The sequence below is a fragment of the Netta rufina genome (genome assembly GCF_964035555.1).
Source record: "Netta rufina genome assembly, chromosome: 8".
NCBI classification, from domain to species: domain Eukaryota; kingdom Metazoa; phylum Chordata; class Aves; order Anseriformes; family Anatidae; genus Netta; species Netta rufina.
This window is the reverse complement of record NC_140131.1, coordinates 20373019-20387630: the sequence shown is the minus strand read 5'-3', so window position 1 is coordinate 20387630 and position 14612 is coordinate 20373019. Positions and strand designations below refer to the sequence as shown.

The 14612-nt window shown below is 45.6% G+C and overlaps 1 protein-coding gene across 3 annotated transcripts in view; it reads right to left on the bottom strand.

Moving 5' to 3' along the window:
- Nucleotides 1–14612, bottom strand: part of RASAL2 (RAS protein activator like 2) — a 174783-nt gene that overhangs the window by 137020 nt on the left and 23151 nt on the right. The window contains exon 1 of one of the 3 annotated variants that reach the window (XM_084291412.1): nt 4481–4640. The exons of the other annotated variants lie outside the window; for them this stretch is intronic. Within the exon in view, the coding sequence (XP_084147538.1) occupies nt 4481–4529 (49 nt within the window). The 5' untranslated portion in view covers nt 4530–4640. Of the gene's footprint in view, nt 1–4480; nt 4641–14612 lie in introns of those variants that run through there. 3 annotated transcript variants of the gene reach the window in all.

Sequence of the window (14612 nt, the reverse complement as noted above, 5' to 3'; positions counted from 1 at the left end):
GTATCACAGCACGGATACTAAGAATTATTTTTAGTCCTGTTTTTGAGGATAGCCTATAACATGGAACTCTTTATTCACTTATGGAGGATCTAAGCACAAACCTATTGCAGAGATAGAAAGGCAAGTCCAGTCTGTGGAGCTGTCAGAGAATACTACTTACACTCCAAGAATAAAGAAAAACCTATCTTGTCATGTCAGAACACAACTGCCAGTTTACTTTCACAAAGAAAAGCAAGTAGGGAACAAAAGAAGTAACCTTGGTACTGTCCCTTTTTTTTTTTTTTTTTTTTTTTTTAGTAAAGAGCAGATACGGAGATACAAAGAACAGAAGAGGTTTACTTTTAATAGAAGGTACATTCAGAAACAAAGGATCTTAAAAATAAAAAAGGAGGTTTCCTAGTGACAACTTTGCTTTTCAGAACCTAAAAAAAAATCAGTATTTCAAGCAATTTAACACACTCTATTGTTTCCAATAAACATAAATATGATTTTATACACATGGTTTAAGATTCTGTACTTAACACTGCTTCATTTCCTCTCCCTGCAATTACCTGTCTGCAGAGGAAATAATACTGAAAATTTCTGTGCTAAGCTAGAAGGTATGCAAGAAAAATGAATGTGCAACATAATGCCTTATTATTATTACTTATTTTTTTAAAGAATATTAAAAGAGTTGCTGAAGCTAGGTTTTGGAAGGCTGCATGATGGAATAATACAGCGTTACTACATTTAAGCCAGACTTGCAATAGTTCTGACACCTGAATTGCAGGATTTTGATGCCACAAGATGCTTTTGTTGGTAAATATGCTCTAAAGCACACTCAATTGAACTGGGAGCATAAGTGTCAGTGCACGCAGGTGATGAAATTAATGCTGAATTTCACTTGGTTATGGAGGTCTGATATGACAACTTCGAGCATATTACCTTTAAAAGCTGTACTAGTCACGTATGGCGGTTTACTGTAAAGTCCCCCAGTGTGTTATCTTTGGCATTCTCAGATATAAGATATTCCTCATGACTTAGAAACCCTCTGAGGCACTGGAGATTCCTGTTAAGACTCTCATTATTCACCTGCCAGAGAAAGTACCGTTAAGATGGGGCAGCCATTAAGGCCATTGCTTTTTGTTATTTGAGAGCTTTGATGTGACAACCTCAGCTTTCCTTGAACAGCCTCTTGCACCCAACATCATCTTGCACAATCTTCAGATGATATGGCAGCATCTTTTGTGGTGATGCAGCTGAAATAATGGGTGTCATTTCACACATTAACTAAAAGGAAATACAGCACGGAGTTAGAAAACAAAGGATACTGCTTTGCTAAGTGCTTCTCTATAAGTCTTTGTTATTTTGCTGTTCTTAAATGTTTTAGGTTTTCCATACCATTTATCTTTGTTATTTCATAGGACAAACAATGATTTTAAGGAAGAGCCAATTTTAGTTGACTTAAATGCCTCTTCAGCTAAGGCATGGCTCAAGCTCTTCTCAGTTTACCTCAAATCCCCCAAAAATGATTTGCATTTTCTCCTACAGTTGTAGACGCCTAGCAGTCAGCCAAATTAAACAGCATTTTAAAAGTAACAGGGATCTCACGAGAGGAGAGAGAAACACAATAGCAGTCGCTAAGCTGGCAATATGCCAGTTGTCTCCTTTGATCGTCACTTTTTATAACCTTTTTGTTTTAAATAAAGATCTAAATCTTAAGATGTTCAGCTCCAGCACCACTGGTGAAACATTCACGAGTTCTCTTATACAACCAACCCTGAGCATATTTATACAGATGGGTCATTTAAAAAAGAACTCTCAAAGTAAGTAGAAGATAACTGCAGCTGAAATAACCTGTGCCCAACATGTATTCTTACAAAGAAGTCACCACTTGAAAGTCCCTCCTAAAGATTGATGCTCTTCATTTGGTTCATTAATCCTGAAATCTCTGAAAGAGTGCTGCTGCCAGTTGTCAGTGCTAAAACCATGCATAAATTTGGAACACGCAAACCCAGGAAAACATCCAGATATCCTGTATAAGTAAATCTATCACTAGGAATTAAGAATTACGTAAGAGATGTTTTTTAATGGCATGAGAAGAGTTAAATAAAGACAAGTGGTAATGAGAAACAGACTCTACTTAGGCACACCAAAGTGTTCATGAGCCTATCTTGCTGCAGATGTTCCTTCAGCCAGAATTACATATGGTAACACAGCATAAGGAGTAGATAAATGTTCTTACTGCTCCCCATATCTTAAACACAGGAAAGTAAGTACTGGAAGTCTCCTTTACGCTTCCCTATAACGTCTCATTACTGTGTCACTCCTTTTTCCATCTGAAGCCATTGCAACAATCCCTTCATGCAGGCGCTAGCTTCAGACAGGAGGCAGGGATTACAGAACCAAGGTCTTGAGCACACACAGTCCCCCCCTGATAAAGAAACCCAAGTGGCTTCAGGCACACAGCTTCGTGCAGGGCAGGATGAGTGCTTGGAGGTGTGTGCCCTACCCGAGGGCTTTTTCATCAGGTGTGCCTCCTCTGGAATCGTGCTCCAAACAGCTGCATTTCGTGTCATTCTCCCAGCATCCTGAAATTCCTAAGGTCCTGCACGTACTTAAAAAATAAAAATAAAAATAAAATGCATTTAACACACATCCCCACAGTGTAAATAGTGTGATAAGCCCAAAGAGCCTCTCCAGGGATTCCAAAATTATGCAGAAAGTTATCGCGCTGATGTTTATTGCATGTTTCCCTATTGGCTATGTTTCTTTCATCAAAGAATTGTTCTCTTAAGCATTTATGGGCTAAAACTTCTCTGAAAAAATCTATGCAAGGTCAATGTTTGCTTTAGTCATTTAATACCTGCTAGACTTTTGTGTAGAAAAAATAAAAACAAAACAAAACAACAACAAAAAACGAACCTCTAGTTCTCTGACTGCCTTTTTTTCAAGTGAAATTTCAACTACAATCATTCCAGTCTCCTTATCCCTAAAACGGGGAAATATAGCTGTATTTACGTATTTTCATTCTGCTTCCTTTCACAAAGATTGGTTAATTTACTCCAAGTCCCAGGTTAGGCCCTGTGAGATCAGAGAGTTACCCTCTTTAATTCTCGGTCTTTGTGATGCCACGTCTGTCACAATGCAATCAAGGAGATTATTCAGCTTCAAATGATGTCTCTGCTTTTCCTAGAGGCAGAAAATTCATAGTTTCTAAAAGGCCTTGAGTAAATGAAGAGAGACAAGTACATTTGGGCTAGAAGGGAATACCAGTTTCCAGTAAGCCATTCTTGCTAGCAAGGGCCAAAGCAATGCTTTGAGCATCCAGCCCATAATTTCTATTCAAGAAATTACACCTGTGTCTGAATTGTCTCCTCTGCAAATACAGACCAAATTGCTGCTTTGTGAGAGAACAACAGCAGCAAGTAATTCACATAAGAAGTCCTATTTCCCAGAAATAACCTTTCGTTGAGGCTCATACATTGAGAAAGTGGGCACTCGCGCAAACCTTATGGCTCTCCGCTCAGATCGCGACCTCCTGTCCTCAGCAGAGGGGTCTCCTGCCTGGGGAGGGTTCTTCCAGTCTCTGATAACTCACCCCAACAGACCTAATTCACCCGAGATACCGAACAGATTTCCATCGTATTAAAGATTGATTTACTTGGATATAAGGGTGCAAAAATCGTTCCCTGCTGTGGCAGTTTGATGTTTGCTTTGCAGAGCAGCAGCATGAAGCAAGGACACCTACACCAGACAAGAGATGCAGCTAACGATAAATTCCTGAATAAATAAAATAAATTTGAGAGCTTTTTAAAAACATTCACCAGCTCCACATATAATCACACTCCACAATTATTCTAATTTGTGCAATTAAGAGTTGAATAAACACCATAAATTTAAATGAAAAACCCCAGGCACAGGCTGCTGCTACTACTGGAATATTTTAAAATCCAAAATACACAACGCTGCCGACGATGATCTCTGTAACCAACGCAACAGCAGAGAACCGTACCGAAACCTGGCTAGCACCAAATCAAAGGAATAAAAATAAAGCGGCGGAATTATTTCTCCTACAGCTTATTAGCATCACTTTCTTCTCGGTCCCATGCATTTGTCAAAACCGCCAAGACAGTTCATGTGCTCCCGAGGTGGATGTCTTTTGCAAGCTCCCCGCTCCCCCCCAGCATCTCCCAAACAAGCAAAAAGCCATCCTGTGTCCATGGGCAGCTGCTGTCATTGCGCCAAGTGAAGGCAGAAATCCCGGGGCAGGCTGAGGAGGGGACTTTAGAGGTGAATGCCCAGCGACTGGCGCGTCCCTCTGGATAACCTTATCCTCCACGGATAAAGTTCTTGATATCTCCAGATAGCCTCCTCACACTGGAAATGGAAGAGGAAAATAACAACAAAGCCCCAAAGCTCTCTGCCCGCTACTTTCTCCTAGCACAATGCTTTCTGCCCAGTTATCTTTTCCATCAGGCAAGACGTTTCTCCTACTCACCGCTCCATGGCTTTGTCTGCACTAGCATCTTCCTCACCAGGCTCGCCATACCGGAATTTTTAACCGTGTTGTCTAAACCTGCTCCGAACCAAACTGGGTGGAAGAGCTCAAAATAAAAAAACCTGCCAGCATCTAGTCTGCGTCCGTCTGCGCCGCTCCCGCTGCTTTCCCTACTGAGGCTGCACAGGGTCTGGCTGGAGGAGGCTGAAAGCTCCCTGCACACACACACACACGTGTGTGCACACGCACAGGAAGCTTGGAACTGAATCAGTACGAACCGTAGCGACTTCCTTCTCCATGCTGCAGTATCTCTGCTGTAAACAAGCAGCGCACATTAGCTAAGCGAAGCTGAAAAGTCCGGCAGAGAAGGACAAAAGCAGGGAGTGGCCCCGGCGAGGAACAACTATTTTAAATACACAAACATCTTCCCATCAGATTAAACCCAGCTCTTACATTAGGTCAATTCTGAAGCCATTGTTGTGACAGAATAACTCAGGACAAACAGGAGACACCGCTTCCTCCTCTGGAGAGCCTCCTGGATTTCCAGCACCGAGTGTCTTGCAGTGCCTGTACGGAAGACTTCAGAGAGCTCCTGTCCCTCTGGGGAGGGAAGGGAAGGCAAACAGGGGGAGGCACAGGAGGCACCTTCTGAGAAAGCTGCCACCTTTTCAGACACGCTGGTTTTGTTTTTTCTATCAGAGACCACCCTAATAAAAAGCTTTCTTCCCTCCAAGATGAAACACCGAAAGGTCTGGGACTACTCAACAAGCGTCCTTCTTGTTGTCTCCCTGCAGAGCTGGCTACCCAAAGGCCCCACAGCCCACCTCTTCCCCTCCTGTTTTTCATGACAAACCAAATCCTCAAATCGTGCCATAGGAGTAAAGTAAAATTGAATTGCTGCTGTCCCTGAAGGCGTGGAAATGCGAGATTGAGGGGTCAGGGCCCAAAGAGGTTGGCTCTTCCCTGTCAGCCAGTTAAGTGGGCCCCGTGGCCAACCCCCACCTATACTGGGACGACTCAGAAACAGTCATCTCCAACAAACCCCAAGTCCACATCCACTTGGACTTGGGGCTCCTAGCCACATAGATGGAAATATTTACCATGCACTGGGGCTGTGCACGTGGTCACACAGGTGCACGCGGGTGTGCACGTACCAGGGACCATCCACAATCTCCTGGGAGCCCTTGAGAGGGTCGGGACGCTCACCTGGTGTCCAGCACTGACATCATTCAAGCAAAGCAGCACTTGGGTATTAAGAAATTTAGGCAACAGCCTGTCCCGTTTGGGAAACTGATCCATACAGAAGATAACATGAGGTTCGTGCAGTCCAATACGTCAGCGAGCTGCCTGAATACCAGCATGTGTGTGCATCCACACCGAGACATCCAGAACCTCATTCTTCAGATGTAATGAAATTGCTGCTACAGCACAAAACACAAATCATTTCTTTAACATTCGCCAGCCGAAGAAGGCTTCGCATTAACACCCTCATCCCTGCCAAGTGCTGAAACAATTACCACATGAATATTACCAGGGATTCCTCGGCGGAACGATGCTGTTCTCACGGGGAATCTCAGGAGGAACAGGGCTCTGCACAGCGCCTCAGATTTGTGTCGGTCGAAAGAGCGATTACTTGGGGTGCCCAGGTAGCAGGGGCTCCTCAGCTGGGTTGTGAAGGGTGTCCCAGGTAATAAAATTAACAAGCCCCAGGATGAAACAGCTTGGCAGCAAGGGAAAGAAAACGCTGCTTCCAGCAGCTGCGCTCTGAGACATCAAATTCCTTCATGTCTGTATACAGGGAGAAGTGCTATGGCTGCTCTGCTGCTTCTCACACACCGTAAGGAACAGGAACACGGTCTTGAATGTGGTATTTATCTAAGGTCACCTACGAAGAACCGCCTGGTCAGTTGACCCCTTGAAGAGGTCTTTGGGGTAAACTAACACCATCAGGTCCAGAGACAGGAACGAGAACGAAGAGCAGCACACGGCCTTCAGCTCTGCGCTCCGCTTCTTCCACTCACTTCCATTTTTAACCCTGCTTCCCCAGTATTAGGGACTTCCACCTGACACACATCACAATTATTTGTATGGTTTACGCTTTGGTGATGAGAGCTGATCACAGCTCCTCGCCCCGTCCCAGAAACAGGAGGAGTCCCGCAGTTTCTTGTCCCAAACATGCCTGGGTTTAGGGCTCTTTTGCCATCTAGGACTGCCCAAAGATCTTTGAAAGTTTAATGCTTCAGGCTGAAGCTCCGCAAGCAGCCCTTTGAATCTGGGCATGCCTCCCTTGCTTGAAAATAATTACAGATAGAAGTAGTAAAAACTTGCTCCGAACAAAAACCATGAGGTGTTCCTGCTTGGGCAGGGGAATTGGACTAGACGATCTTTCAAGGTCCCTTCCAATCCCTAACATTCTGTGATTTTGTGAAAAACCTTAAGGTCAATCATATTTTTAACACTGTATGTAAAAACAGTACTTAGATTTTTTGCTTTAATTACAAATTCACTTGAAACCTCAGAACTATCCCTTTCGTGGCTGGGATCCCAGCACACACTTTAAGCACAGGATCCCGTCTTTATGATACCCAGCTCTGATTCAAGAAACAAAAAGAGGGTGTTGTGACTGCAGGCCACGTTTGAACTGAAGACCCATGAGCACCCCCAATTTTACAGGCTTCACCAAGAAGGAAGGACATCCTCTCCCCACCCTCGAATACTCCTCCTTCTACATGCTCTTTAAACCAAAAAAAAAAAAAAGCTGACATCCAGCACACTGACCTGATGTTTTCCATGCATTTGCCCTCTGATAAGCACACAAATGCCTTCTGCTGGGCGTTTTCCCTGTTAACCTTCCTGAACAGAAACATTAATGCTCAGAAGAAAAAGGAACCTAGTGCAGTAGGTAATGATACTAAATATAAGCCATGAGTCAAATCACTTTGTTTCTCAGGCCTTCCACTTAAAAAGTTGCTTCAGAAGTTCCAAAACACCTTCCCCATGCAGCTCCCAGTGCAGCTGATCATTTCTCAATTTTATCTAATATTTTTCTGAGAGTGACACACAACCTTAACACCAGAACCATTACAAACGTGTGGAAAAGACCCGACTCAGGCAATGCTTTTACTAGCCACTACTATTAAAAATCTTACCAGCGGTGAGCAAGCCACAGAATCGTATTGCCACGGACGTAGCGAGCAGAAAGGAGGTGCAGAAGGAAGCTTGCAGGACGGGGACTAGCAGGGGACGGCCGCGATTCCTCTCGGGAAGCTCCACGATGGGCTGGGTGGCCGCTGAGCGAAGCTGTGGGTACGGCAGGGGAGTCTGCTCCCCAAACCCAACCCAGCAACGGGAAGGAGCCCAAAGTGTTCAGCCAGCCTTGAAAGAGCAGCGTCAAGGCTGGCAACGTGACAAAAAGCCAGCGGGAGATGCTTCCCGCTAGGCGAAGGGCGGTGGGAGGCTGCTTTTGAAATGGAGAAACGCACACTTTTTAAAAAGAGGAGATTAAATATCTAACAGGCGGGTCAATGGAGGAAATCAATGATGCATTAATAGTTTTGATCATTCTCAAAGTATTTACACGGTCTGTATTCAAAGGCTTGCTTTTTAAAAAAAGATGAAAGACCTGCTGGATTATTAAAAAAAAATATATATTCGCATTACCATGTTCATTCCTAAAGCTCATCTCTACAGATATGCACCAATTCCCCACCTCCCATCCCTGCAAAATGGGTCCTGGCTGGAAAAAGTCATCTAACTGAAAAATGCATCTTCAGTGCCCTCTATTCAAGACTCTCTGTGCAATAATGTGGCTTGAACATAGCTGAGAAAAAGAGCACTGAGGCTGCATGTGAGGTTGCTGTAAGTCTGTTTGCAGAGATGGGCTTCATTTGGGAGCAGAAGCACAGTTATTTTCAATGCCTAAATGACCATTACAGCTCCAGGTCTCTGCTTTGCTTCATCAAATGTGAAGCACAGGCACGTTAGCAGTATCTGTGGGCATTATTAACACTGCTGTGTTTGATGGAATGATTATGCTTTATAGGACACCTAGAGCAAGGGAGGGGGAGACCACGCACATCTCCAGAAATGTGCTGGTAGAGTGACCCGTTGTCTTCTTGAATCCAAGCTATCAAAACCAAATGTCTCTACTAACTCAGGGCAGGACAAGAAACACTGCAAAAAAGTTGCCAAAAATAAACCAAAACAAAACACCACCACCAACAACAAAAAAAAACAAACAACAGAGGCCAGGAAGCAGAGGCCAGGTCCTTTGTCAGAGGGCAGAGGTCAAGAACAGTGAGTCTGGAGGAGGGGACGTCACGGCTGTCCTGGGAGAAGCAGCTGCTGGGATCTGCAGCACTCGGCAGCTCCAGGTTGTCACAAAAGGCTCAGGCAAAACGCTGCCCCCAGAATACAGCTGCACTGTGCCAAGCGCTTCTCGCCTCAAGCACAACATAGCCAACGAACAAATCACCTTTGCTGGAGCTTACCCGGTACTCGAAGACTACCTAAAACATCTACAGAGAAGGATAAGGCTTCCTATTTTGTCAACAAAAGGTTTGGATGAGGAAGAATTTGCAGATTGCTCTCTCCTTTTCCCACTGCCCTCCCGGCCCCAGGAGGCAGACAGTTTTCTGCGTAAGCATGCAAGGGAAGGCGCGCTAAAGATTGCTTCGGAGTTGCAATTTGAGCCAGACACAAAAGACAAGAAGCTAAATTCAGAAGATAGGAAATCTGAAACGCGAGTAAATGCCTTTGAAACCTGCACAAATTACGCCGCTGCCAGTAAGGGGGAAAGCCTTTGTGGCTGACCCAGGGCCAGGAGTGCCAGCCTGGCAGCCCTCAGCTGCAAGGAGTTCTCAGCAGCCTAATTGCCTCGGTTAGCTGCTGAGCGAATAACCCAGAATCCAGGAAATTTATCGCAAACTGACTGAGAAACAGCCCCTGGTTCATTAGGCCGGTTAAGGTGCTTTTAAGTGAAATGAACAATAAAGAGATTACAGCTTCTTAATCAAACTGCACTTTTTTAAGAAGCAAGGGAGGGAAGAATGGAAGGGAGAAATCAGGGAGAGGGAGGGTGGGAAGCTAAAACAGGGTCAAGTTTCTACAACAGTTTAAAAAACGGGGAGAAAATGGAAGAAATGTGCACTCAAATTTTGTCTTCACACTTTCCTGGTCCTCATGCAGGATCTTGCAGTCGCTAGCCCAGTGTAAACAGATGCACATAAACTGGGAATGGGGCTTGGCATCTCTCTAGAAAAACAATTTTAGGGTCCATATAGGAGATGCAAATATATTTTTACAACCCTATACTGTCTGCACCTGCATCACACGCATCTCCCATCTGATCACTGCTAGCACAGGGCCGTTCCCAGTCGCTGCCACTGGCTCTGCTAGAGGAGAGATGAACAACGTTGTCAGCACCTGAGCAGAGAAAAACGCATCAGGCCTTGCCTCACCCTGCACCCTTGCTTTGAAGGAGGATCTCCAGCTGAAGGATGCTAAAGAGACAAAAGAACAAGTGAGCACTTCTTCACTTCACGGTACTCTGCATAAAGAGAACATAATCCCCCAAAACGCTGTTACCTATTTATTGTAGGATACCACCAAGGTAAAATAACAAGGTAGAGCTGTTACTGTGTTAGTAAACAGGACGACCTCCCCGGGTGGAGGGGAGCCCAGCACCCCGTTCCTGGAGCACCCCTCTGGGCTGGGATTTGGCAGATGAAGAAGAGCCAGGCTGCTCGGTTCCCCTCCCAGGACAGAGGGGAAATGGGCCTGGCTCCCTGGCTCTCCTCTCTGCTCCCAGCACCTCTCTCCCCATCGCGCTTCCTCCAGCAAACGCTTTCCATCGCTGTAACTCCAGACCCGACCGCGCGCTCTCACAGCTGGCAGACAGCTGCCACAAAACCCACACTTAATCCCCAAACTTGAGCACATTTGCTACAAAAACAGAAGAGTTCGGAACCGCACGAGAATCTTGTAATTAGCTCTCTGAAATAACCCCTGAAACCCGTGGCAATCCAAGTGCTCCAGGATTTATTTTTCCCCAGAAAACCTCAAACGAGCATTTCAGTCCCATGTCATCATAAGAATCCAAACTACCGTTTTTGAGAAATCAGGGAATTTTACATTGGCTCTGTGAAAGTCCGAAGACACAGTTTTTTGAAGCAATTGCTTTTCCCTTAGCGAAACAGAGAAGCAGTTGTTTCCAGTCGTTTTGTACCACTCCTCCTAATCCACTTTCCTTTAAGTCAGCAGATGCATACACAGCCACAGTGCAGCCACTTGTGCTTTGGAAAAGATGGGATGAGAAAAACTTCAAGATATCATAGCCCAAAGAAGTAAATCCCACCTTCCCACCAGAGTCCAGCTCTGTTACTTAATTAGAGCGGTGATTTTTCCCTTCTTCTGTGTTTGACATCCTGGGCTTTTTTTTTAAAGCTGCAACTAGCAAGAAGAAATCAACCCCACCTACCTTCCTCTCTTCCTTCCTCTTCAAAAGTCCGTCCAGAGAGGGCAAAGGAAAAAAGCAGGGGCAGCATTTATGACAGAGATGCTTCCCTTACAGGAGGAATTGGAAGTATTCTTACGCATGAGCAACAATTCCCTGCCTACCGAAGCAGAGCCGGTTCGGCCGCTCACGTGTGCGACCACGATCCAGCAGCCAGCTGGAAAACCTGGGGGTGCAGCTGAGCATCGTGCCCACGTCGCCTTATTTGACAATAAGCAGCCAAAAAATTACTTAATGAGGGCAAAGCCTTCCTCACAAGGGTAAAACTGAGATAGAGACCAGTTTTAAAGGGGGCACCATTGTCGTGAGAGGCCCTCTGGAGCCCCGGAGCAGGACTTCAAATGCTAATGTACCACCACCACGTCAATAACCTGAGCAGTGTCATTTGTGCAAAATGGTTTTGCGTAAAATGATCATAGTAAGGGAGGAGGGGCAGGGTGAGTGAAAAACCACAAATCCCCTCACATTTATTATTTCCCCAACTAAAGCACGAATTTGGAGGCTGAGTAGGGGACAGCCAAGATTGTCCTCGTGGCACAGAGACGAGATAAAGCTTTGCCTTCTGCTGGCAGCTGCTGAAAACGTCTCTAATTCTCCAACGGACTGAGAAAGAGCACAGGTAGCAGCAAACCTAGGGAACATCCTCATCCACAGGGTATGTATTTTGATGGGAAAGCAGCAGGATGGCACGCTGCCCCACGTGGGGCAGCTGCAAGGAAAGGAAGCCCACAGACAAAAGAGACAGGATGAGATATACCATGAGCTATGTCAGAAGGAAATGAGAGAGGAGGAAGAGGAGAGAGAATAAAGCCAGCGTGGTTGCTCGGGGGGTGGAGGGAAGAGATGAAACACAGGAATTGCAATAAATGAAGTGTATGCAACTGGTTCTTTCCTATAAAAACCCGAGAGGACAAGATCCTACAGGTATTTTTCACCTCAGCTAACAAGCATGTATCCTCAGGCTAGTGAGGTGTCAGGCACATTTTTCTGAAGACTTGAAGAAATATTTACATTAGAATTAAAAATAAAAGGGAATGCGAACTTCATCCGATACGCAACCTGAATCCAATCCCCGCTTATAAATGGCCGTGGCTGGAGACAAAGCAACACGGCAGGATTACAGAGGCCTCTGCAATGCAGTCAGCAACAGCTGAGGGGTAAAGTTGGAAAAACACCAACGGCCTTAAGAATGCCAAATTAAGTTTGCTCGCACAGTTGCTGCTAGCAAAAATACAAAGCCTTCCTCTCTGTCTCTGCACCACCTCCTTCAGAGCAAAGCCAGGGATGCTGAAAAAAAAAATAGCTAGGAAATTTTTCTACACTAAAATCATAGAAAAATGGCATCTCCTGCTCTGTCACACCTCCCTGCAGCCAGGTGAGTGACCGGGACCACTGCACAACTGGGTACAGCCCCGCGGATAGCCCCACACTGAGGTCTTTGGTGGAGCCCGCTCAGGAGCAGCCGCGTTATTCCCACTTCGTCTCATGGCAAAACGTGCCATTTTGAGTCAACGAGGTCATGATGGAATTGAAAAGCGTTTTCCCACCGTGTCACGGATAAATGGACCGTGCCAGAGCTTACTGCAATACTGGCTGGGCACCACAAAACGCCTCCTGCACCTCCTGGTGCTGCCACCTCCTCGCCAAGCACCAAGGGCTAGGCTGCAACCGGAGCAAGGGCGAAGCAGCAACAGGCCCTGAGCTGCAGGGGCGGCTCTCAGAGCCCTGTAATTACAGGAACGAGCCAATTCATTAATAGAAGGCCTAAATGCGGCCCCCCCAGGGGCTGCAGCTCCGCCAGTGGCACTTGGAAAGGAAACGTCGCTCCTGCCAGGGAGCCGCGGCGGCAGAAGGGAAGAGCGGCCGGGCGGTTATCGGCAGTGAGGAATCACCTACTCAGGGAACAACGAATGGATCTGATTAGAAAAAAATTACACTGCAAAGAAGTTCATTTCACACAGGCCACATTTAGACGCAGAACAGCTAAGTCTCGTTCACCTTTCTGTGGCAGATTAGCAATAGAAATTCTCAGCCTGCAGCGAAATCCAAGGATTTCCTCGCTGCTAGTGAAGTAAAAGTCACGGTGCTGCAATTCTTAATGATCTTATCGCTGTGGAAATGCTCCTGGTTCCAGAACACAGCTGCTGGCATGGTAAGGAGGGTGCCAGGGAATTGTTCAGCCCCCCAACAGGAGCAGCGCAAGTGACTCTCCTCTGCAAGGGGAGGCTTACCGCCAGAGCTCAATCAGTCCTGAGGGCCCCCAGTAAATTCTGTCACTGCCTACAAGTCATCCTTCACAGGAACACGTTCCTGGAAGTTTTCTTGTAAACAGCATTGTAAAACACATGTCACTTTTCCGGTCAAGCTTATGAAAATGAGTCACATGAAGTATTTGCAAACTTTCTACAACTGCAGATGAATTCAACTTTATCTTGGTCCCATACCTACAGACCAGGATTCTGGAGAACTGAAAATGCTTGGGAAGATATTTAACAAGGAACATGACAAATTCTGCCTCTTGTGAGTAGATGGGATGTAGATATTGCCAAATTTGTGCATGGTTATCACCCCTGCTTAAACCCCCTCTGACACGACACTCCGATCTTTTACACATAGCAGCCCTATCGGCATCCTGGACGTGTTATAGATTGCTCTGTTTTCCTGACTGGTTAGAAAAAAGGAAAACACCATTACTCACCTCTACCCATTACAACAGGAAAAAGAAATCACCTATTGGGAGCTGCTATATCTATATTCCATGCGATTCAGCAGGCAGAAAGAGCCCTTGGAAAAGGAGCCTGATTATTCACATGTAGAAGAAAGCACAAAGTCAAAGAGCAAGCACGAGGAAAGCTGCCCCGTCAGCGGCGTGATGCCACGTTCCTTGGAAATGCTGCCACTTCGTTACCTCTCTTCTCAAGGAATTAAGCAAAGCTGCAGCACTCGTGAAGATGAGCAAAAGGAAAAAGGGGTAAGGAAGTGAAGGTGAGGCAAGCAATCCTCAGAAACAGGATTACCCACAAAGTAACCCTGATAAACACACTGCATTGCCTGCCCTTTGCTTTCCGTCTCACGCAGCTCTTTCGTACACCCCTCAGCTTATGTTTTGCTTATTTTATTTTTTTTTTTCATACAAAAGAAAAGGAAGTTGCACACAGCTTGGAGCGTGTCTGCAGAAACACAACACTGCATCAGCAGCAAACAGCCACAGGCGAGCAGTCAGCAACTCTGACACAGGCGGTACGAGGGACTGCACACACTATGGTCCTTTTGTTACCAGGGCTGAAGGACATCAAATATTTATCTCATTTGACTAGCACGTGTTGCTCCAGCACACTTCCAGCTTACACAGTCTAAGCTTTTGGTCTGAAAACGAGAAGTTTTTAAAATTTGAATTTTACATTTCCAAAGGAGACTGAAAGACCAAGCGTTGGTCCACAGTGGCAGAAATGCAAATGGCCTGAAATTGTTCTGACAAGACGTTAGTTCTCAAATTTGTATCATCAGGTTAGTAGTGAAACAGGATATTGGACTCTTAAATCCCTCCCTCCCTCCCCCAAAGTCACTCTATCAGATTTGCTCCAAAAGCAAACAGAGAAGAGGCACACAAGAATCCAT